Source organism: Nyctibius grandis, chromosome 14 (assembly GCF_013368605.1).
Source record: "Nyctibius grandis isolate bNycGra1 chromosome 14, bNycGra1.pri, whole genome shotgun sequence".
Classification (NCBI taxonomy): domain Eukaryota; kingdom Metazoa; phylum Chordata; class Aves; order Nyctibiiformes; family Nyctibiidae; genus Nyctibius; species Nyctibius grandis.
Window position 1 is genome coordinate 10,752,145 of NC_090671.1, and position 25,559 is coordinate 10,777,703.

General features: G+C 38.6%; 1 protein-coding gene across 1 annotated transcript in view; it reads left to right on the forward strand.

The window, feature by feature from the left end:
* Window positions 1-25,559, forward strand: part of TMEM132D (transmembrane protein 132D) — a 250,263-nt gene that overhangs the window by 37,850 nt on the left and 186,854 nt on the right. The window contains exon 2 of the mRNA XM_068412770.1: window positions 22,482-23,370. Within this exon, the coding sequence (XP_068268871.1) occupies window positions 22,482-23,370 (889 nt within the window). The remainder of the gene's footprint in view (window positions 1-22,481; window positions 23,371-25,559) is intronic.

The following is a 25,559-nucleotide window of genomic DNA, read 5'->3' on the forward strand; positions in this document are numbered from 1 at the left end:
CCCTTATCTTCTTGTGTTAACCTCTCCTGAAAATCCACCCAGAAGTACTGCAGACCTTCTGCGTTGTGTTGATGGCTTTTTTGGAAAATGGCTATAGGTACCTCTTGGGCAAAACATCATAAAAAGCCGGGGGTGGGGGGGTGTGTTTGTTTTTTTGGTTTTATTTTTGTTTTTATTTACTCTTGCATGAGTAAATGCAGAAACTTCCACTGTTTATTCTTAAGTCATTAAATGTATTTGAGAATATTCTGGGTACTCACACAAGTGCTCTCAGGTGTTTGAATTTCATGCATTTTACTTCAAGTAATGTTTTATGTGAAGGCATATTATTTGTTAGTTGTCATCTGCTGTTCCTCTTTTTAAAAAGTTTGTCAGCAAGTTAGGAGATCTAAAACTATTTCTTTGATTTCAATGACCTAATTTCATTTTTAATTGCTTTTCCAGTTGAAACCCAAATGAGGTAATGTTCATCAAATAGAGAGAGAAAACAAGCAAAAGAATAGAGACTTGACTTTTCTCGCTTTTATGCCAGAATCCTGATCCGTAGAAAATATTTTTAAAAGTGGATATTAGCTTTTTCAGAACGCCCAGGCTTTCATGTCATGTTAGAGTGAGCTACTTCTTCACAGGAATGTGTTACACAGATACTACACCAAGAAAAGCTTTCTAAATATCATCACCTTTACTTTCCAGGGCTTATTTCTGTAGCCTTGTTTCTGTGGCAAATTCACTCACATGGGTAATCTCATTGGCTTAAATTGAATGCTGTCAGGAAAAACAACTGTGTGAGTAAACTAGAGGTTATTTTTATCCCTTCTTTTGAAAACTGAGGTGTTAGAACTGTTCCCTCTTAAATATCTTTCCAGTGCCCCTTGCACCGTTCAAGTTACACAGCACTACATAAAATTCATTACAACTCAATTATAAGGCTCATTAGGTAGATGCTGGCATTTTGGTTATCTTACCAAGTTGTGAAACATATTCATTTATTATCCATGGTATTGTTAAAATCAGAACAGTATAGGGAAACCAAACATAACATAAAAGATGGTTCAGAGCATAAAACTGTGGATCTTTGCCAAGAAAATGTTTTATGTAACCGACTTTGAAATCCCCCTGTGCTGTGTTCATGGCTGAAACACAATGGGAGAACTGTACTTTGGAGGTGATAATGAAGTCAGAGCACCTTTGACAGAGTGCCACTGCATGCTGGCTTATGGTGGGTTTTATCCTTTTCATCTCTTGAATTTTTCCAGCATGTAGAAAGTATATTTATCTACCTGTACACCTTTAAATATGCTCTGGCTCTTGCTTTCTTTGTTAATTAGCCTTGGTTTCCACAGTAGAGTGCTAGCAACAGCAGAATCTGTGACAGGGACTCAAACTTCCTAAGCACTCTGTGCAGCTAACAGAGTGATTTGTCCTGTTTCGAGCAGTCAGAGTGAGTATTCCCACCCAGGATGGCATTTACCAGCATTCAGGAGATTCTTTACTTAGTGGATCATTAAAGCAAGCTGCAGCTGATCATTTTCAACACTGAATCTACTGCTGTAATGGTGCTTCCATGTATGAGGTTTGGAAACTAGGTTAGCTTTTGCGTTTAACTACTGCTTTATAAAACTGGGGATTTCTCTTGGTTCAGTGAGTATATGTGCTTGTAAATGTTTTGTATTATCCATTATGTGCAAATTAGCGCTATTTACATACACCACATCTTATCTTAAGGTGGCTGTTTCATTGTGGTGTCCTTTTATTATTAACTTAAACAGGGACAAAAGAAACCTCAGTTAAAGCTTTTTCCTCATCCTGTTGTTTCTTGGAACATTTCTGTTAGGACCTCCAAGTCCTGCCTTTAATTCTTGTTCTCAAGTATCCTTAAGTTGCTGACTCCTTTATAGATCTGAACAGGTCCTCCCAGTATCTGGTTATGCCAGCCAGTTCAGGCTGTGCTTCTGTGAACCTGCCCAGCTAGCTGGTTTCAGCAGTAGTAGCTGTACACCTGTGTGGTTATGGAGATCTGCACAGACTCAGAAAGGAAGTCAAGCATGCAAATAACAGGACACCAACTTCAACAGAAATAATCTTGCATCTCTGTGCAGTGATTCCTGCTATAAAGACATGTTTCTACTGTCTTTGCTGGTTATGTGATGTCAGCACTTTGTTGTACATTGTGCATTTCATTTTAAATCCTATAGGTATTGCTTAGCTCTTTCGTGGTGAATTTTTCTTGTTCTGGTCATCTGAGTAACGACCACAAATCTGCTCAATCCCATTGCTCACAATGGTTCCATTAGATTCCATGTTTCTCTCCCTGCTGAAGTAAATGGAGCTAACATTTCAGTCTTGGCCTGAATTCTACCACGTCCCTTTAATCCTATGAAATTCAGCCATCTTGCTACTATTTAATAAGTTATGTCTCAACATTATGAAGTCACAACTCATTTAGGTTGTACTTCCTTTACGCAGAGATTGTATCTTGATTTGCTGCACTATTTGCATCTTGATAGATCTTACTGTCATAAAGTAACAGATAGAAAGTAACAGCTTTGAACTATTTAGAAATAGGCACATCCCCAATGAGGAGTGAAGGCCTCCTAAGAAATGTATCAAAGAGAGCTCTGACTCATGCTCCTAGTCTCCAGGTGAAACCTGTTGCTGAGCTTGACATGGGGAATTTTACGTTGATTGCCCATGACGTGTAGGCTCTTGGGGTAAAGAGAGAACTGGCATCAGTCTAGCACACTTCATCCCCATGTGCAAAGTTGAAAGGTTCTTAATGCCCAAAAGAGAGGAAAATACCACTGAACTGGGAAGGAATCTGAATAGACTGGTATCTTACTTCTCAAGTAGCCTGGCTGACATCCATCAAGCTACTCACAAAGCAGGGACTTCGTGAGTTCCCTACTTTGTGAGTGTTGTGGTCACAACCTGATTCCAATTAAGAGCTGCTTTTCCAGCCTAAGGCAAAAAGTGCGCTCACTTCTTAGCAAACCAACAGTCAGGTATTCCCAGGAGTGTATTGACCATGTTTTACTTATTCCCCTGCCATTCTGTCAAAGCGAGATGAAAAGCGTTGTGTTTGTTCTTTACTCCCCTCCTCAGTGGCCAAGGTAATGAATCTTCCACAGTCTGTCAATGTCTGTGTCCTCTCCATTACTCAGAGACACTAAGCAAGATAAATGGTGCTGTGTAATGACTGTGTAAGAATTCCAGTCATGATTTGTCTAAATAGCAGGGCAGCTCCTGGAGTTACACACTATCATCTACAGATCCTATTTCAGTTGGACTTTGAACTTGGCTTTTGATGTTTGCACTGGAGTCCTACTCCCACAAATCTCAGATTAAGTGAAGTCTTTTATAACGTCTTTTCTGCATGGTCATTTCTTGTGCTTCCTATTTGAGAACATAATGGACACTGTAAATTCTCCTGTAAGAGCACCCGTGTCAGTGAGAAACTGTGCCCCAGAAAATTAAATTCTTCTGCTGTATTAAGTGTTCAGATTTCAAGCTATAGCAACCTTCTGAGTAAAAGCTACTCAGCGCATAGTTTCTCTATTAACTAACTGCTGTATACACTAAATTACATTGTGTGGCTGCCTCCTGTTTAGATAAGCACATAAATGAGATGTGCTGAATCTACTTGTTTCACAGACGGGTGTTAAACTGCAGCCAAAGCTTTAAAATGGACATTATTCATATGAATGGGAGTAGTTACCAGTTAATACTCACACCTTGATCAGGAAAGTAACACTGTCAAGAGAGGTCGAAATTCCAACAGCCCCTCTGAAATTTCTTGTAAAATTGAGCAACATAAAGTTTTCAGAGGAATATTAAAATAATATAAGGAGGACATTTATTATTCTTTCATCTAATTGTGATACATTTACCTTCTTTAGTTCTTTTCATTTCAATTTTACTTACAGACAGAAATGTGTGCTATGCATTAGTAAGTGCTCTTCTGCTCTTGATAGGATAATTTCCATACCTGTATTTGATAAGCACTATGGTGTATTTTTGCGTAGGATAAATGTGACCTTTAGGTATGAAGGCTGTAAATAGAAATTTACTATGCATTTATTTTTTCCATTAGTATAAAGTTTTCATTGCGGTATAGGAGTACATAGCTTGATTTTTATTGTATTTTCCTTTAATTTTATTTATAGAAATATTGGTTGGCTTTATTATTAGCATGAAAACATGCTACTTCAACACATTATTGCAATACTGTCATGAAGGAAACATTTTTTAAAGGTTACCCTCTGTCTCTGATCAGTAATGCGTGCTACTAATACCGGCACACTGGAAATTGGTCAGAGACTAACCTGTCATGTAGGCTAACGAACACAGGATAACAACTTTACTTAAACTTAATCTCACCCTAGTACAATGATGAGCTAATTGATCTGCACTATAAAAGGCTGAAAATCATTAAGTACTTGAAGTGATGATGTGGATTGAGCTGTATTTTGGTCAAGAGACACTATGCATGTGACAAAGCCCCTGTGGTTTGTAGCTTTGATTAGATTCTTTGTCTTCAGACATTTTCTTCTTTTAGTTCACTGACTTCTTATGAATGCATAATACTAATGGTAAGAGGCGATCCTAGTTAAGGTTGAAGCAAAGAGGAGTTGTTTGTTTCTGGATCTTGATGTGTTTGGCCATAGTTTTAGGTTTGAGATTAAAAAAAAAATGTAGATTTGGTTTGAGATGAAATTTCTTATATTCTCTTGAGATGCAAAGATCAAACATATGGGCAATCCCAGAAAAATTCCATTGTTTGGAGCTGCACTTAAATCAGAACATAAATTATAAAAATAGTTTACGATGTGGAGAAATAGGCTCCAAGTATGATCACAGAGCACTGTCAGCCCTAATGCTCTGCTTGTCTGATTTTGATCTTCCCTTATGCCAAGGAAGCCTTACTGAGTTAGTGGATTCACTCTTGGCTTCCTTGGAATAAATTTAGCCACAGCCAAGTTCCATGGCACTGAAGGGCACTGAAATTTCTTCTCACTAAAGTCAGAGGCAGGACAGCTAGCTTCAAAAGCTATGTAATTAAAGGAGTTGTATTTTGCTTTACTTTTAACACTCTATACTAACAAAAAGCAGATTGCTCTTCATGCAGATAAGACAGAATAATAGCAACAGGTTTGGATTTCTTCTCCTGTGCAAAATTATCGTTTGGATAGTGATTTAATTCTGTGTTTTACTGAGCACATTTATGATGGGAGTGTTTCTGTGTATACACACCTCAGGAGTTGGATGCTCAGCAAATCTACAGTGCTCACTAAAGAGAAGAATATATCTGACATTTGCCTTATTGGTGAACCTTATAAAATTAATTTTAAAGGCAACTTAAATACTTCTCCACTACTTTAGTGTAGCCTTTTAGTTGTCTGTCACTCCAGAATTAATAGGCATTGGGCAGTATTAGAACTCCTGTGGTCCAATATCTGAGCCATCTACTGCTGGTACTGGAAGGTACACAGTGCCAAAGATTGCATCTCTTATAGCTGTCCTGATGAAGCTGAATATCTTTACAATTCATATCAGATCATAACAAAAGGACAACATTTTTTTTCTTTTCTGAGTGGTCTTCTGATGAAATCATAATAGAGGCAGCTGAAAATCATCATTCTGGCACTTAGTGTGGGATTTAGTGAGGTACAGCTGAAACCATTCTTCAAAGAGTTTATTCTCTTCAAATGCTTGGAGAACTGTTATTTCATAATGAGCAGTAGTCAAATACTTCCTTTGCTACTTTTCCTCTTCGCAAGCTTATGAGACTTTTTGGTCTTGTCTTCTTCTTCTCCCCCTTGAGTAAAGAGAAACCTTTCCTACTCAGGTCTCAATCAGCCTTCACACCAATTAAGGTAATTGGCAGCATATTTGATACACTCCCTAATTACAGGTGCAGAAATTTTCAGAGAACAACCTTTCTGCAATTCTTCCTTCAATCAAAACATAAAAAGCAATAAACATCCCACAACTCCAACTATTCCCTGGTAGGACTGTCAAAATGCTTTCAGAAGAATTCGGTAAGGTGACTTCCTGGTTGCTGTGGCCATTTAGCACTATTTGAGTGTTTCAGTGAGGAGGTAGACACTGCCAAAGTGTTTCCTCGTAGGAGATTTTCTGCTGAATAACTCTAGGCAGGAGGAGGTAGTTGTCAGGAAAGGCATTACTAGAGCTCATGGTATTCTGAGTACTGTAAGAACATAAAAGCTTATAGAAGGCTCTCACAAACTAATTTAACCTAGAGCAGCCTTGGGGTTTTGCTAAGTCATGCAATTAGCCAAACCATCCCCTGGTGTGGGTTCTAATTAAATACAAGAGTTCCTCCCCTCAGTCCCCCACTTCATTTAAAGAACAGCTCTGCTGTCTGGTGATTTCACCAGTCACAATAGCTTTGGAAGGATAACGGGTTGTGTAAAAGCTGTAACTCCTTTTTGTAAAGAAAGTAAGTTGTGGGTTTTGTTTTTTTATTTTTTGGTCAAGGTTTAGAGGAGAGAGGAGAATTCTAATAATTTAAATTGAAATATTTGTAATAACTGGTAATATATTATTTGCTGTTGCAGAAAAGAGCTGAGCTACTCTACTCTATAAATGATATGGACTTCATCTTTTGCTTTGTTTTTTCAACCTAAGTGGAGGGAAAAAAGGATGCATTGTCTATTTTACTTTCATGTTTCCTGTGGATTGTTGGTTTTATGCATAACCCCTTACCACCTAGTATTATTTTAGCTGAGCTGCCTTGACTTATTTTTAAGCAGTCTCCGAGTGCAGTTACCTCCAGATCTAGTCTTCCTACAAAGAAGTAATTTGTTGCCTTGGGCTTTGTGTCTAGAAGGGAATAATGCTTAAGCAGGGATGCACATATAGAAAGGAAGACAATGACTTCTAACACTGTTGAAATGTCAGACTGTGACCTTTAAAAAGACTGAAAGAAACCAGAGGGCATAAGCCCTAAGGGATGTTTCTGCATGAACAAGGGTGGGAGTTGACTATTTTTGTATGTACGAAAAAAAGTGATATTGCTGCTTTCAGTTATTCAGCCTATGGAATCACACATGTTCCTAAGCAGAGATCTCATTGCGCTCTGTTGAGGAAAAAAGGAGAGTCCTGTTTTCAGAAAGTAGAGCTGAAGTTAAGTGCATATTATGGTTGTGTATCCTCTTGAATGTAAATAATTTGAAACATCCTAGCAGGGTCAGTACAAAAAAGCAACAATAGAGAAAACAATAGACCCCTCCCAGAACAAAAACACAGGTACTGTGCAGATAAACCATTCTGAAATCTTTAGTTAACGTGAGAGAGAAGCGTTTTGTTTCACACCATATTTTAAATACCCGCATAGAGTAGGAAAGTCTTCTCAGGAACTTACCTGTCCCATGCTTAGAGGAGAGTGCTGGTGATGGTAATTACAGTGTGTTTCCTTGCACAGCGTCCAATTGCTCTTCAGAATCAGCCTGTACGTCCTGATATGGCCACAATACAAGGTAGTAGCGGATTTTAGGTGATTTGGGGAAACAACAGACAGAAAAAAATGCTAATAAAAACACAGAGTTGCTCCAGGTATAAAGCATTTACTTTTTAGCTTGTAGTGTGGTAACAACTAGACAGAATTTAGTTGTTTTGTGCTGAGGAAGCAACTGCATGCACGTGCAGCAGGGATATAATATCAGCCTGAAAGGATCAGTTATATGACTTTTTTAGTGCACAGTCTGCTTGCACTGCTAATTCTCATGGGGTGCTATGTGCACTTCATCTGATGAACTTTTTATTGGGAACATTTCTCCTATTTCTGTACAGTATATGAGATTCTTCACCTATTATGAGTATCTCCTCCTAAGATGTTACCAATGAATCTGATCTGTCTTCCTTCTTCAGGTTGAATAGCAAGGTATCAAAATTACTTAAGATATGCAAAGTTCTTCACTTTCAGTGACTATTATATCAGTAATGTTACTTGCTATTTATACAATTTGAAGCCCTCAAGTCTTAAATTTTACATGTGGCACCTCTGTGAACCATATGTAATTTGGGAGAACACACTTAATATGTCATTTTAATGCTTTGGCTTTCCTTCACTTTCAGTGGTTTGTCTTGGTTGATTTATTCCTGGATATTTCCTAAAGTGCCAGGCAGTAAATGTCAGTACAATCTGTGTGATTTGTTTGAGCAACTCACACCATTTTTCAGGGACTAGGAAAGGGGTCTTAAGTATTTGTAGACTGCCTGCATAGATACGTAAAGAAGCTTAGCTTAATTTGCAAAATGAGAAATAGTAACATAAATTAGATTAAGTAATCAGTACTTTTCTATTTGGTCTTAAATTATATTTGTTTTCTTCCAAGTATGGTTTTAATCCTTATTTTTTGTTATGTAGTAACAGAACAGTTGGTAGTGATTTGTGGATCATGGTAACTAGGTATAGAAATAATTGCTCAACTGTTTATTTTATTTGTCCAGTGATTTGATTATTATCCAAATAGGACAATAAGAGGCAGCTAGTATGTTCAAGAATGTTCCATTATGAATGTCTAATGTCAAGCTTTAAATGACCTGCCTTTATTGCGTATGTACTAGGTTAAAGAAAATTCCAATACCTCTTTTAGATGCCAGTTTAGTAGAAAGACTGTGGATTAAAATGGAGATACAGAATAGCTTCCCTGTGAAAGTAATATTCAAAAAGTAAGATGGAGTTTGAAAAGGAAAGTTGGAGGCTTTAAATGTTTTTCTTTTTAACTTTTGAAGGGTAACATAATCCTTTCTTAAGGTTTTATTAGGGCTTTTTTTTTTTCCTTTCTTTTTTTTTTTTTTTTTTGCTTCCCTTTTGTAGTGATGGGGTGAAAAAAGGAATTTCACTTTGGATTGACCTGAGAGAATTGTTTTTGGTTTTTGATCGGTTCAGCTGGGCAGCTGAGAAGTCAGTTATTCACACAGATTTAGAGCAGAATATACCAAACTGTGGCATCAGTTCTGTAAATGAGCCCTACTGAATAAAAAGCAGTGGCCAGTGGTGTTCCAAATGCAACTTAAATCAGGTAGTGCCTTTCTGCTAGTTTTCTTCTTGCAGACAAATCCTACCATCTGTCTTGCTCTACCTGGTAGATACTGCTTTTTATTCTGTAGAAATTCAATTAGAGAACTTCATCTTTTAATCTGTTATTTACAAGCAGTGATGTGAAGCATCAGTCAATTATACAACTGTAGAATCCATTTGGTACAGACTTAATATATACAACTTAACATGTTTGCTTGCAGTATGATTTGCTCTTGGCTACGCACAAACGTAGACACTAAAAATGAATTAAACTATTTCAAATGTGCCTATGGATTCATATGTGCAAATATGCACCGAGACACTCATGAGGATACTTGTTTTGAATGCTCAGAGAACCAGCCTCTAAGAGCTCGCTATGACAGGGACTTCAATTTGTGCTCTTTATCAGTGTGAAGACCTGCTTGGCAGAAACTATATCTGTAATTTGTTTTTAAGTGGAGGATTTTTGTTTCTGAGCTTTCTATTGTATGTTTTTCACCAATGCTTCTGAAATCTTTTGTTCAAAGCTGCTCAGTGGGACTAGAATGCAAAACTATTCATGTCCAAGTAGCAGGGATTTTTAAGCATCCAGGATAATTGCAGGGTAGAGGAAAATAATCTTGAGCTCTCAGTGCTTCTTGTGCAGCTCCCCTGCAGTCTTTATTGCTGCTGAATTTCAAACATCCTCCACATTCTCCAGGAGGAACTTTCCCGCAATTAAATAGCCAGAGTCCTCTGCTCCATGTCTTGTGGCATCTTCCTCAGAGGATTCTGACTGTGACACCCAGGTAAAACATTCCAATTTCTAGTCAGGCTTCAAGAAAACAAGGTATTTAGCTGAGGCACATTTTAATATGACCTTTAGAATCTGCAAGGAGATGTGAAACTGGCTCAAAATGACAGAATAAACTTCTTTAGAAGTGCCAAAGAAAACATGGGAGACTTTGTCAGGCAGGAAAATAAAAAGTTCTATCTTGTCTTTCTATTTTTAGGTGTTTACAGAGTGTCAAACACTGTAGTGTCTCTATCGGTATCAACTTATCTAGAAACCACTTTTAAATACGAATGAGAAGGAAGAGAAAAAGGATGATTTGAAAAGATGGAGTCACTTTCTGAATAAGACTTTGGAGATTTGCATGAGCAAAGATGTAATTAAATGAATACTAGGTGAGTTCAGGAGTTCATGCCCTTTGGAGTTTGCCTGGATAGGGAAAAAAATACTATGGAGCTATAAAATGATAATTTTAATCCTCTTTACTCTTCTGTCTATCTATTACACTTTTGAGAAAGTTGAGAGAATAGCACACTGGTTTATTTCCAAAACAAGAACAGAAAGAATTTTAAAGATACAGTGATATGCCACATATCTGTAAAATATGTTTCTAAAGAGGCAAAATATTTCATTACAAAATAACCTGTCAAATTGCAAACTGGCTTTGTTTTTAAAAAATAATAATAATTCACAGCCCTGTAGAACAGTAAGTCAGACTTTCAAAGGTATTTTACGTCTGAAAAAATGCATGTGATGCATTATTGAATATTTAAAAGTACTTGACCTGGTTAGTGACTTGAAATTCTACTTGTATCTTTAAGGTCTAAATACAATTGAAAAAATAACTCCTAAGTAAATAAATTAGCACTCTCCAAAGAATCATAATCTGTTGTGTCTCTCTCTTGCACTGGAAAATCAGAGAAGCAGTCTCCCTTAAAAAGGTTTGGGGGTTCGCCATGCTAACCCATTACTGCAACAGTGTGGTTGACTTAGCTGTGACTGGGCTAAGGCAAGGGCAAGCAATGAGCTTTGTATTTGTTGTTGACTAAGGGCTTGAAACTGATGCAGGTTTCTGCATGGTGATGACTCCAGGAGCTGCTAGACAATCTGAAATGATCCAGCAGCCCCTGCCACCAGAAGGAATTGGTCCCACTCTCCAACAGCGGGGCTCTGGCATGTAACTGCCCTCCTGTGCACACTCTTGGTACCTCAGCCAGCCTCTTGCTGAGCCAATACAATGTGCTAACTCACCAGAAAATGAGCTAGGAAAAAGTAGATTATTTCTGCCAATCTAGATGAGCTGAGTCATCTCTCCTGAAAGAAGAGATGACCAGCCAATTTGCCTAGTGCTGCACACACAGCTTCTGTAGTTAGCTCTGCAAAACTTTCTTTACATGCGTATTCATTTTTCCTCTCTGACATATAGAGAGAGTGAGACAAGATATCATGCCTGATACTATTAGAGATAGCTTAGCATCTGTAAGCATGCTACAGGCCTGCTAGAAGTTCGATGTCATTCAGTGGTCAGAATCAAACTCCTGGAAAACTGCCTGGTTAGTTATTCTGATGTTTGTGTGCCTTTTCTCAGGCAAATTCTTTTTCCAAGAGACCTTAGCTTCCTGCTTAGTTGACAAAAAGTTGGAAAGGATGAGGAATGTGTCAGGGTTACAGATGTACCTTGTAGCGAAGAGAGAAAATATCATGTGAAGGATGAAGACCTCATGATTCAGAAGCTAATAAGAACATGTCAAGAAGTTTCTTACTCATCTCTGTTAATGAGTATAGCCTTTGTATTTGGGGAAAGTTGGTGAGGTATCTTAGTGGTTGCTACAGAGTTGGACTGTATGTGCTGTTTTAGAACAGCTTTTCAGGACAGGAATTTAAACCCTTGTTTCCTGGATCTCCTAAGCAGGAAGACCATATGGATTCAGGACACTATTCGTTCCCATGTTCTGTACCAGAGACTCTAGTGAAGAACAGAAGTACCCAAGAAGCAGTGTTAATTAGCTCTGGCTGTGTTGCATGCTACCAAAGTCAGATTCTTTCTTGTATCTGTGCTTGTATATGTATATATATTCTATGGTCCCCTCCAATTTCTAGACTTTTCAGGTACAAATACCCATTAATCTTCATTTCCTTCTGAGAACACACTCAAATATTTTTAAGTTGCACTTTCTTTAATTAATATAAAATGGGTATGTATTTAGTGAAATATTGCTAGTTTTATTGACATTCCTGGAAATTTACTGCACATACGAGCGTTATGGTGTTATTTAAATAATGCTAAAAAAAAAAATCTTTTTATCTTGTTAGTGAATGTAGCAATAGAAGATCAATATTGTAATTGTTTGTTGTACGAATTCAGTGTTAGGCAGAGAGCCTACAGCAAGATATAGAGGCACGATATGGATCAACAAATTTAAAATGAAATTTAAAAAAAAAAATACTCTGGAGGGGGAGAATGATCAGCCAGCAGCCACAAACACTTTTATGCTGCAGTTCGCATTCCACTGGAATTGGATTAGGGTATATAGACATGCCTTGTCTCATAAAAGACCGGCTGTAGAAACTGGCCTATTACTTTTGCTGAGTCAGGTGTTAATTTAATGCTTAGAATTTTTTTCCTTCTGTCAGTAATGGCCTTGTAGCAGATCTGCAGCCTCCACACAGTCCCTGGTATCTTTTAGAAAATGAAGGGGGAATTTTGCAGACATTTGAGGCAGAATCTGATCGACTTCTGATTGTCTGAATAGAGTCCGTTTAAGCAGTATAAGGCTGTTCAATGCACAGTCCTGTATTTCTGTCTCTCTCGTGAGGAATTTGACGATTGGACTCCTGGCACTCTGCACTCCCCCACTACCTAGCCTTACTTTCCTTTTATTGGTTCCTAAATATAATTACACTAGAAATGGTATTTAAGTCAAGATAATCCTGGCAAGAATTTCTGCTTTGTAAGTTTGGGGGGGTTTTTGGGTTTGAGCTGTGTGTGTGTTTGGTTTTGTTTTGTTTTCTTAAATCTTTGAAATCTTCATCATTTCTTTCTTTCACTGCAAGTAGAGGCATAGGAGGGGAAGAGGAAAGAAAGGGAGACAGAAACTATTGCCACTGAAAGCCTGAGAAATCTTCCAATATGCTGGACACTGAAGCCCTTGTCTCTTAGTTCTTTTACCATTAGGGTGCCTTGAGCCTAGTACCACCTAGCTAGTACTATTTTGATGAGAGAGGTTCTGTCTTTTTATGGTTCATTAAATAAACACATAAAAATTGCAAAAAAGGCCAAGAGAGAGTGTGTGTCAAGATGGTCCAGTGAGTTACAGTGATGAAAGCTCACTGTTTGGTGTAAGCAACGACATGCTCAAGGGAGTGATGCATCTTATAATGCCTAGTACTTTTTACTCTTTGCATCCCATGCAGTTGATGGGCTGGGGACAACCCTCTGTGATTACTGATGTTTTGCACCTGGTGTGTCAAAAAATTTTCCTAGCCACTCTTTCCCTATTTCCCAGTAGATAACATGACTGTGGGGGTTTTGTTTGTTTTTCTTACTGTAAACTTTGTGGTACCCATCACTGCTTTGCCCTTTCATGTTCAGGCTGACATCAGGTCTTGTGTGAAACAGTGCCATATCTTTTTATCTTAATACTTTTCTCTGTAATTATTACTTTGCTGCCTTTTGAGGTGGGAACTTGCCCTTGTTATATGATCTTTCTCTGATCATTTTTGTATCACTTGGTAATATAAAGGTGTATGTGTTCCTCTGCGGCCCTTTTATTTAAATGATTTCTTTATCTGTCTGTCAATGTGAATAATAAAATAACTTCAGGATTGTTCATCTCTCTCCTAATGAATGATGAGGCGTAGTCTGTCCTGACATCAATGATTAATTTACAAAAGTTTCTTCAAACTTCAGTAAAATGTGATATTCAAAGAAAATACTGTATCATCAGACTATAGTGCTGTTGTCAAAAAGACCTTATCTCACTGATAATCAGATTCAATGGGCCCATTAAGGCAACTGGAATTCCTGGATTGATACAGCAACTGGGAGTACAATCTGCACCTGTGAGTGTGTATCAAGGATGAGCACTTATAAACCCATCAAGTCAAATAACAGAGTTAAAGTATGAAAAGTGTTGGATGAGTGTATGACTCTTAATGATCTTTAGAGTCATGCGTATAAGGTTATGCATGCCAAGATCAGATGCCTGCTCTCGCTCCAGACATGGAGGCATGGAAATCCTTTGATATCATGATTCAACTTTCAGACATCATTTAGGGCAGTCCACAAGTACTTCATGACAGGCAGACATGTGAAATTGATAGATTCATTTTGGTTTTAGTTTATTACCCTGCTTTTGAAGCATCAGATAGTGGCTCATGTTAAGACTGAGGATTGTTTCTGTGGTGCCAGTTGCTTTGTCTGGTGGAGCAAGTGCTCCGTTTCTCGGAGATCATTTTCCAAATGTTTGTAACCTCTAAATTTTTCTGTAAAATCAAACTTAGAGTTCCTGTATGAAGGAGATTGTGTGGAGAGACCATATAATATAAGGCATTGTGGTCTAGTAACATCCCATTGACAATGTCAATAACATTCTCATGGTCACGGCAGTTGAATGGTCCAGTCACACACTTGACAGTGTGTACTTGATCCTGGGATGCAGTGATAGTAGGTACAGAGTCTATCATCCAGATTTACTGCCCCCACCTTTAGGTAAAGTTAGAAGCTTGAGCCAGAGTCCTTGAAACCCTTGAGTGACGATTCTTTGAGGTGGGCCAAACGGTACACCACTAAAGATGGAGTAGAATTCTTAATTGAGGATCGCTCTGCATGTGTATTGTTTTCTGATTCAGCATTGTATTTGGAGACTCCCCTGGGATGAATTTCATACTGTATTTCATTAGGACCTTTTTTCCTTTCCCACTCAGGTTGTGGAATCTTCTTTGTGGAGTTAACAGAGAAATTACAAGATGGATTACACGATTGCTCAAGAGGAGCAAGCCAGCAGGATTAATAACACAGAAGCAAAAGTGATTAAGACATGCTTTGATGGGCAGGCTGTAACGTTGTCTTTTGCAAAGGAGTCCAGCCTCTGTTTCAGCAAAGCGTTAACTGACTTGTCTTTCTCCACAGAAATATTCTCATGAAGTTTAGGCACATTGTGTCAGCGTACTTCTGTCCTTGCAGGACTCTGCATTTGAAAGTTCTTTCTGTTTCTGACTGCAGTAGCAATGCTTCATAGTTTTCATAAAGAATGGTTTGCAAGTGTGTATTCCTCTTAGAAATGATGGTACAAATTATTAGTCTGCATCTGTGCAAACTTTAATTTGCTTTATTCAGCTGCTGCTTTGTGACTGTCACTTATGTCTGTTGCACTCTCTGACAGTACTCCAGCTTCTTTAAAATTCTCTTACAAGAAGTGAGGAGTCACCTTTTTACAAAGAAGCTCTTCTACATAGTCTGTGGCCTTGATGTTCAGGTAATCTTCCCATTGCTTTCTAACAAGCTCCGCACAGACATGCAGAACTGGAACAAGACTTCTAATAACTTGGGGAAAGAGAGGCATGTTGGCAGGTTGGGAACAGCATTGTTCTCGGAGAGGAATGATAATTTCCTAAGGATGAAGCAGTTACAGGGAATGTTATAAAGTGAAGCAGGAAGAGCAGTCTGAAATGCTAATAAGGGAAAGGACTTAAAAAGGAATGGGTGACTTTTGGCTTTGAAGCCATTTTTCTTTTTAATTTGCTACAGATAAATGCATGACTCTTGAGTTCTGGGGTTCTATTTTTGTTTTCCTACGTGTGACACATTGATTTAGCCTTATCGCTATTCTGTTGGTACTTGCCCTTTAGAATGATGGTGCTTGTTACCGAAAGCATGAGATTTTTTTGGAAACTGTTCTCTAATGGTGTGACAGCACTGGGAGGAAAGATTAGGGTTCCTGCTACCAGATAGGCCGGATTCTTTTATTTCTGTACTGGTATGGAAGATAGACGCTGATACTCCTCTTCTAAACAAGCAGGTGAAGAATGATGGGAAATCAGTGCTCCAGTGTGAATAGTGATAGTAATGCATCAATTGCTATTTCAGCCTTATGTGTTACACAGCTGGGTAAAGAATAATGTGATCACTGAACATTTTTATGTATAATAATGTCTTCATAAGGAAATACTTAGTCGTAAGAAATAGGTCCTATTCAGGCTAGGAAAACTTACCTGTTGCGCTGCTCCTGTGAAGCGTAGGCAGGAGCTCACCGTCACACTGTATCTCTCTGCTAGGGATGTGATGGCTCAGCTTCCTCTGTTATCTGTTTGTGGCAGAGATGTTGAACAAGAGTGGTTTGGGGTTTTTTTGATGATATGACAAACTGCAGGAAAATCTGACTGATTTAGTCTTCAATCCCCCTTACATTTTCAGATTTTTATCAAAAAATCTCTGTTGAAAATCTTTTTGAAATGTTCTTATTGAATACTGACTACAGAGAGGAATTAGTGATTTATGACCGGTTTCTAGCTCTGAACGCGTGCTGGCTTTATGGCTTTTGGTAAATTCGATCATTATTTTGGCATCAATTTCCAGCTCTTAAAACCTTGTCTATTAACTTGAATTGTAGATTCTTTCAGGCAAATATTGTTCCTTCTGATGAAGTCTGATTTCAGTTAAGGCTTCTGGTCACAGAAGTAATAAAGATTTAATAATATAATTAAATGCCCAGAATCAATGCTAAAATGAGATGCTAAGTAGGGAAGAAAGCTAGCCTGTCCAACCACATACAAAGTGGTTCGCTTTTGGATGCATATAATGTGGTATAACATAACAGAAAATTAATCTTGCAGCTTTTGGTTTAATTTCTTGTCAGGGAATAACTCCAGCATGCAATTTTCAATGTAGATATCTGTGGGATAGGTTCATGTGTTTATGGCATCAAGTCATTAAAATACTTTCCTGACTCTGTGTTACTGCACGGATGAGGTGTGCGGCTGTGTGAAAATGGTTTCAAAGGAAATCATCTGCAGTAAGATCCTGGGTGGGTTTGCAGGTTTTTGATCATGTGGTGCATTGTGCTTCTTCCTGTGGCTTTCATTTGTTGCCCTCCAATGCATCTGAGCTATGGATGTTCTTTACAGCCTGTTGTGCTGTGCTGTTCGGTATCTACAGTGCTCCCTCCCTCTGGACTTCTGTTGAGCACCAATGAAGAATTTCATTGCTTTTAAACAAGCAAAATGAGCAACTGCCACAAAGCCTGTATTTCTTTCTGTCTGAGATCAAAACCTCCCATCAGTTTGTCACTCTGTCATAAAGCTGTTCTCAATAAAGCATAGCACTGAATCAAAAGCTTGAAAATGCAGTGCTAATTGTTTTAAGCAAATGAAGCTGCCACAAGACTGGCAAAAGAGGCAACAGAGTAAGTCATCCTTGGAAAGCTCCAGTTTTGTCTGTTCATGTGTAAGGGCTGTTCAGAAAGATGTTTGAACTCGAGGAAGGAACATGACAAGCAAACAACAAATCCTATAAGATGGAAATGATCCTACTCAGATATTCATGTAACATAGTCTTAGTTGACTCTGTCCATAGTAAGTGACATATATTGGAAGGGTAGATCACCCCTCTGTTAAGAACTGACTGAGATACACCTGGGGATGGTATTTACTATGTTTATATCTTAGCTTTAAACTGCCTCACTTTTGAGTGTTGGTGGATTCAGCCAGTGAACGATGTTAAGATTCAAATGCCTTCATTTTCTAAAATGAGTATGAAGTTTTATTGGAACAGACATCCTTGTGACATTAATTTCCAGATCTGGAAACAGATCACACTACCAGGTTTTTTTTTCCCTAGAAATTTTGGCTAAAAAAAAAATCCAATGCATAACAAAACTAGGAGAGCAAAGGTGTTTAGAAGATTCAAGGAGAACAGCTGAAACTAACTAAAAAGGTAAAATTTCTGCCAGACTGAAAAGAACCACTTATCTCAATCCCCGAGATACAGCAACAAACTTCATCTGTTGCATTACCAGTCTGAGCTTGCAGCTGATAAGGCAATTTTCCTAAGAAGTTGCTCCCTTCAATCTACAAGAAAAAGGCAATTTATTCTTTTTTAAATAGTAGCATTATATAATTGATTGGAAGAGTGTTTTATTTCTCATGAATGCTGGTTTATCGTGGATTGAACAGTTTCAAAAATAAAGTAACTGTTAGGGCAATGAAGTCCCAAGGATCTGGCAATATATAATGGAGTTTGTGGTCTGGCAGATTTCTTCAATTTTCTGAAGCCATGGTCAATAACTTTGCAGTAAAACTGAGCTATGAATAGTGTGTTTGTCATTGACTGAGAGCTGCTGTTACACGGTATTAAAGAAATAAAGATTTAAGATTTTTAGCCAGACTGCAGTACAAAATTAATAGCCTAATGAAGAAAGCAGTATGACCTTTTGGAAGGTAAATGCAGCATGTTTACAATGTCATGTTCATGGGTATAACATACGTGCAAGCTTTGGCTCTGTGGGAAGAGACTGAATATGCTGCCGTTTTCTCTGATTTTTTCAAATTCACTGACCTGCAAAGAATTTGCTGCTTCCATCAGTGACAAGTATTTTTAAACAGTGTCAGAGGAAGATTTACTAAAGAGAGAGGAAAGAAAACCACCCTACTACAGCATCTCTTCCCAGGTGGCCACTGATTGAAATCCTCAGCAAACCATTCACAGCATGAGAGGTCAAATACAGATGTAGTTCTAAGGGATTGAGAAATAAGAGCTTCTGGCATAAGCACAGCATCGAAATTACATTTTATGGGTTTGATTCAAACTGTTGGGCATCATCTCCTGAATCCAGAATGCTGTAACACCACTCTGCAGTCATAGTAGATTGTCTTCACCAGACCTTGCAGTGAAGCAGTTTACTCCAGTTGAGGGTCAGTCCCTCGAGATTCAGTAGTGCTGTGAGGCATCGCTTGCTGTGGTCCTCTGGAACAATCTGATTTTTCTTCTGCAGTGTCTCAGCTTAAGATAAACCGATCTTGCAGCTTGCCACAGCTAATCAATTCCAAGTTGAGCAGATCTCTGTGGATCATAGGAGTCTGTCCTTATAGGGATAGATTAAACTCCTCAGAGTTTGTTTTAATCTGGGGCCAGTGCTTTTTCTGTTGACACAGAGTATGATGTACTCTGTGCTCTACATCCACGTAGAGAACTAGTAAGGCTAGTTAATGTACTGCACTCTTGCACTTGGTTATTCTGCTGCCAAGTTCCCCGTGTAGACAAGCCTTCAGATATAGTGGTACAGTAAAGATAAGTTGCAGTTCCCTAGTTTAACTGTATGGTTTCTTTTTGTCTTGATGTTGTTTTCCGTAACAGCACTTCAGTTACCCATCCTTTAATTTGTTTGACATATTTAAACTGAGAGATTCACTGTGTGATTCTTGTCTTATTTATTCACGTGGGTTATTCCTGTGGAATTTTTGTTATGATGGTATAGATCTGATGTAATATTTAGGGTAGGTGGTATGACTGAAATCTTTAAAACTCCACTTTTATGCTGGGTCTCACCCAATAATGCATGAAATTGTAATCTTCTGCAATTCTGCCTTTGTAAAAACATGCATAATTTTTACAAAAATAGTAATGATTGCAATTAAAGACGCTGATAGTTGTTTTTGGTTTTGATTTCCTATCCTTCAGAATCCTTAATAAACTTTCACGGTCAAAATCCAGATGGTACTGTGTAGTTTTTGAGAATTTTTTTTGCTTGTGCTGATTATAACTCTCCCCAGATAAAAGTGTAAAATTGTTTGAATTTCTGGCCTTTGGCTGTTTGGTAAGCTGCTGTCAGCTTCCAGTGTAAGCCAATTTATATTCAGCCCACGTCCGCAGCTTGATGGTAGGGGGAAGTGCAACACCAAGCAGACCAGTTTGCCATTGCCCAAAAATTTGAAACCCAATGGACCCCACTCTACCTCATTGGATTGTTTCTGTTTTTTATAGGCAGTTCACCTGTTTTTTTAAATTTGTGTTGCTCTTCTCTTCCAAAGAGTCATTGATTTACAAACCATGAGGAACATTGTCCCCTGGAGATGGGGAATACAGAGGGAATATTTTTAATCCCTTAGATAATTAAGCACTCAAATAAATGATTAAAAAATTATGAGGTGAAACACTCTGTTAGTTTTAATATAAAAATAATGTACTTCTCCCTGTGGAATGCAGGGGAGGGAGCTGCAATCAAAAAAAGGGAAATAAAAAATTGAATACCCTGAGCTTTCTTCCTCTCTCTAAGTTGCCTCCTTGATGCCTCACTGTGTTTAATGGTGCTTTGCCAAGCTGTTGGGAGGAGTACAAAATGAGTGTGCGATTTATAAATGGGACATTAGATGGAGGAACAATGTTATGGGCTGGGTGATCTGAGGAGTACAACAGCAGAACAGATTTTGCCTTAGGGCTGGATAGCAGAAATGCATCCCTGCAACTAAGTAGTAGCAAAGCCATTTAGAGTTGTTAGAAATCTTTGTTGGGGGATTATCCAGAAAAAGGTCTTTAAAAACTTCATCCACTCTCAGTGTATCTGGAGAGGGAGTGGGAGCTGAATGCTGAAAAGACCAAGGCTAAAATAAAGGGTGTTTTTGCATGCAAAGAATCTCTGCAGTTTACTCTTGATTAAAAACAAGCAGAAAAGCCTTGGGTGTTAATTCCTCCAAATTCAAACAAGATCTAAGCTGAATTTTCCACCTCTAGAGACTTCAGCCTTTTATTGCTCTTGCAATTTACAGCCTCATATATGATGTGTGCTGAATGATGCCGACCTTTCTCTAGGGTTTGTTTGTGTTTTGGTTTGGTGGGGTTTTTTGGTTGGTTTGTTTTTTTTTTTTAATAGACAGCTGGTTTTGCTTTTCCATATAGAAAGTTCTTTGCTCTAGTTTTCCAGTTTATTGTTTTGTATTACGTTAGTGCCTGGAGACCTTAACTGAGATCACAGCCTTGTTATTTTAGGTGATACTTATATAAATAGTAAGGTAAGTCTGTTGCATTTGCAGTCTACACAGACAAAGAGTGAGGGGAAATAAAAAGTAATACCCTTATTTGTTGGACATAGAACAGCAGCACAGGAAAAGTGACTTGTCTGAGGGTGAGATCTCCTGCATTACCTGCTTTGTTGTGGAGGTGCCTGGGCTGACATGCTGGTTATGGGTAGCATCAGTGTGGCTTCCTCTCCTGCAAAGGCGAATTCCTCTTTCAGGTTATACAGCCCCCAGGCAGATATGATTGTTGCTGTGAGAGGCATTTTCCAGATCGTTTTTGGTGAACACTTGCAGTTTGAAATCGGAGGTTTTTAGGAACTAACAATACCTTCCCATAGAATTTGAAGATAACAAGCCTCTTCTGTCCTGTTCTAGGATTTGCAATGAATTGCAATCCATAAATGGTAGATTGGTGGTTAGGAGTACCTGATACCAGTTTAGGCCACTGCAGTACTTGATGAGCAAATAAGTATTTAGGTCAGATGCCAAATGAAAAATAAGGGCTAATAAAGCATTTGTGGACTAGAGCTTAGGAAACTGGTTTACTGTTGAATGTCGTCTGTGGTAATGCTTTGTCACTTTTCTGAATAAGAGTAAGGATTTGAATTTTCTATGGGGAAAAAAAAATGCAACTTATTTCACAATTAGGGTGTGAAGACATAAGCACAAAGGTCAGATGTTCAAACAGGAAAGGTCATATTGTATTTGCATCTGTATTTTTTAACAGTATATGTCTTTGCTCTTTGGAACTGACAGTTCCTAGAAAGGATAGAGACCTTATTCTTTAATATGATAGCCTGCCTCAGGTAATTACTCGATGGCACAGTTAAAATAGAGATCTTGCAGTAAGAGAGGCTCAGTGTCATTGAAAGTGTTCTTTCAATGTGCAGTGATGTACAGCGTACAGATAATGCAGTTGTATTAAGGAACAATGCAGGGTTAGGCAACAACGGTGGCATGAATCCTGATAGCTATTTACAGAAAAAAACCCTCTTTCATAGATGAAGTGAAATAGAAGGGACCATAAATTGGATGCAAATAAAGCTCCTTTTGAAATCCTCTAGTACCAGAATGTTGTAAAGGAGCTTTTGTGTAAATGGTTATTGTCCTAACTAGTCTTAAAGTGAAATTCAGCCTGGGAGCGGGTCGGGGGGGGGAACCACTTAAAGCCCATATATTGCTTGAGAGTGCTGAAAAGGAAGGTTGAAGTGAACTGTAAGTGGTCCATGTGCAGCATTTGATGTAAAATCATTGCATTGGTTTCCTATACAGGTGTAGCTTGCTTTAGTGATGAAATTCCTGTTTTAAATGTGCTTGTGCAGTGATCTCATGTTGTAGATGCTGACTGGGTAATTTTGCTCTCCAATAATAAATGTGTATTGCAAGTGCAGATGCGACCTTTGGCATGGGTAAACCTGCACAAGCTGCTTCTTTTAATCTAGCTGCCATGTAGAACATATCATAACCTATTGTTTTCCAAGCTAACGAGATAAATCATCATCTGCCCAGGCTACTTCTGTATGGATTGATGATGCTTGCTATTGCCACTAATATCAGCTACAGCGCTGCCAGTCCCCTCAGTGAAGTCAGCGAGGTTGTATCACAGTATGACTTGAAGATCTGATCTTTTAAACTCTCCTTTCCTTTCAACAGTGACTGAGAGTCGAGGGATCCTGGAGAGTATACAGAGATTTTCTTTACTGCCAACTTACTTGCCTGTGACCTATCGTATCCACAATGCGGATGTTTCCTTCTTTCTTAAGGAAGCCAACCAGGATATTATGAGGAATTCTAGCTTGCAGTCCCGAGTGGAATCCTTTCTGATCTACAAGTCCAAGAGGCCACCTGTGTTAAATGCCAGCTATGGACCTTTTTCCATTGAACAAGTAGTGCCCCAGGACTTAATGTTGTCTTCAAATCCGTTTGGATCTGCTAACAAATTCTCCTTTAATTGGAAACTTAAGGCCTTCATAATGAGTGACAAAATTTACCTGAGCAAGCCCAAAGTCCAGGTCCTGTTCTACATCGTGGGCAGGGACTGGGATGACTATAGCACTACGGAACGGCTGCCCTGCCTGCGGGTGTTTGCCTTCCGAGAGACACGGGAAGTCAGAGGCAGCTGCAGATTGCAAGGGGATCTAGGATTGTGTGTGGCAGAGCTGGAGCTCCTGCCGAGCTGGTTTAACCCCCCCACGGTTGTTGCTGGCCGTAAGAAACCCATGGATCAGTCTGAAGGGAGCCCTGTGGAGCTTTACTATGCCATACAACCAGGAGATGAAAAAGGGCAATGCACCAAGGAGGATGTAAGGAAAACTAATGGGATCCGACCAGGGCGCAATGACGTTGATGAGTCAGGACCTCCTTTGCAGAGGATTGGAAGTGTTTTCCTTTACCAGACACATGCTGTCCCTTCCTTAAATGAAATGAGATTGGATAATAATATTGCCATCCAGTATGCACCAAAGACTGTCAAGCAAGGTGACGTTTTGACTTTCCTTGTATCTGTTGCTAAAAATTCAACAGAAGATCAGTTCACACTGAGGTAAGGCTGTTTTGTGTTTATTTGGTACCTTATTTTTTTTGTCTCTCTGCTCTTGGTATAGGAAGTCCCTTTCTCGTGTATAAATGGCCTAACAATCCTTCAACTGTTGCTCTACAGAAATTGTATTGCAGTTGGCTGGCAATGTTTCTCCTGTTGTTCCATCTCATATTGTATGAATTGTCTGAGATGTGATCTCTATGAGTGAGAAAGGTCTCTTCTTGAAGTTGTCCTTTGAGTACTTATAAAAATTGAATTAGTAGAGCTGGGACCTATCTATGTGCTAACAGGAGATAACATTTAAAGTCTACTGAGCTGGAGTTCAAAGTGCTCCTAATCTCTTACTGAACTGATGTTAAGATTAGTAAAGCTCAAATCTGCAAAGGTATTTATAGAACATGAACAAGAATTAGGCATCTAAGTAGGATTTATATAGTTAAACATCTCCTCCCAACTTGTAAGCTTGGCTCTGTTTTATAGGATGTTTGAGGTTCCTAAGTATTATTGATATACCAAAAGCATTTCTGAAAATGAAAAATACCCGAGGGTGGTGGTGGTGCTTCTTTTGAATGTAAAGCACCACACTGATTTATCTGATTGCTTTCCAAGAATTCTGATATCATAGTGGGAAGCTCATTATAACCACCAAAATAATACAAGGAAGAGCAGCAAAGTCTATCAGGCTCTACTGTGGCAAACTGAGAGCAGATGTGCAGTGCATGGAAGTGAAACTGTCCAGTTGTCTTTTCTTTTCAAGTTTGCCACTTTGTGTTTCATTCTTTTATCCCTTACCAATGACTCATGTCAGCTTTCTTACAACTGGAGGTAAATGTCGTACCCTGGCTTCTGAAATTGACTGACTTGTTGTGGATGTTTGTCCTAGAAATGACCATTGGTGCCAAAGTTCACAAAGACTGACAAAACATGCCTCCAAGAGAGGAGATGCATCATAAGAGGGAGCAGTGAACTCCCTGCTCTTACAAATGTCACAGGTGCACCACAGTCGATAGCTGTGCTGAGCACTAGAGACGCCTGGTGTGTTCACCTAAGAAATCATATCCTACCTGACTTGAGACAAAATACACTCTCCTTTCTCTGGTGGTTATACATCTCCATCTCCAAAAATCTCTGGCTAAAGTCACCTAGATATGTTTCAGGGCTCAATTATTGAAATGGCACAAAGCTGTATGTGCAACATTGTTGGGCTTGGATGTGTACCTCATACTGGACTAAGTCATATTTAACTCCACTGACTTAGCGGTGAGGGCTCAAACCAGCAATTCTCATTATTTTTATTTTTTTTGTCCCCAGGGAAGTTTGTGTGGGCTTTCTAGGGGAAGTGGTTTGCCATAAAATCAGGTCATTTTTCCTTTACAAGTGTGTGATATATAAACTGAATAACCACAGCACTTGGTTGCTGACTTGAGGACAGTTATTTCCTCTTCACCGGGTAGAGACCGAACACCAGTAGGCTATCTGCTCTCCTTGCCACATCAGGCTTTCATTTTCTGGGTCAATCTACCTAAGATGAAGTTGTTTCCTGAGTGACTAATTTCAAGACAGACAATCTAAGTTCCTCATAGTACATGTTCAGTGACACCTTTCCATCTTTCTGTATACTAGTGACTTTAAAGGGATGTTACTTCAGACATTCATGGAGACTTGTATTACATTTGAAAATTGGTTTAGATATAAACATTAAAAACCTTTTCTATCTAAGAGAGAATTAAGGTAAAAACCTTGCATTGTTTTTACTCTGTAAATGCAGGATCTTAGAAATCTGACTTCAAAGCATCTCTATTTCCATGGGCTGTGATCAGTTAAAAGTAGAGCTAGTTATAACCATGATAATTATATGTAGGTTTATAAAATTTTCAAAAATCTTGCTTTGTTTAAATTGGGATGAAAACTGAACACCTGAACTTCTAAATGAATGCTTCTAAAATTAATTTGCTGGAACAAAAAGGAAACAATGTGTTTGAATTTTGGCTTTTTATTTTATGATCTAAGCTATCATAAAACACACAAAAAAAAAGCTAAAAATAGATAGCAAATATCAGTTCACCATGAAAAATGTGGCATTTTCTTCTTCAAAAACATCAGTTTGCTGTTACCTTTTAAAAACAAACTTCTGTAACAGCCTGCTGTTACTCATGTCACTTCCATGAGTTGATTTCTCTTGACCTGCTTTT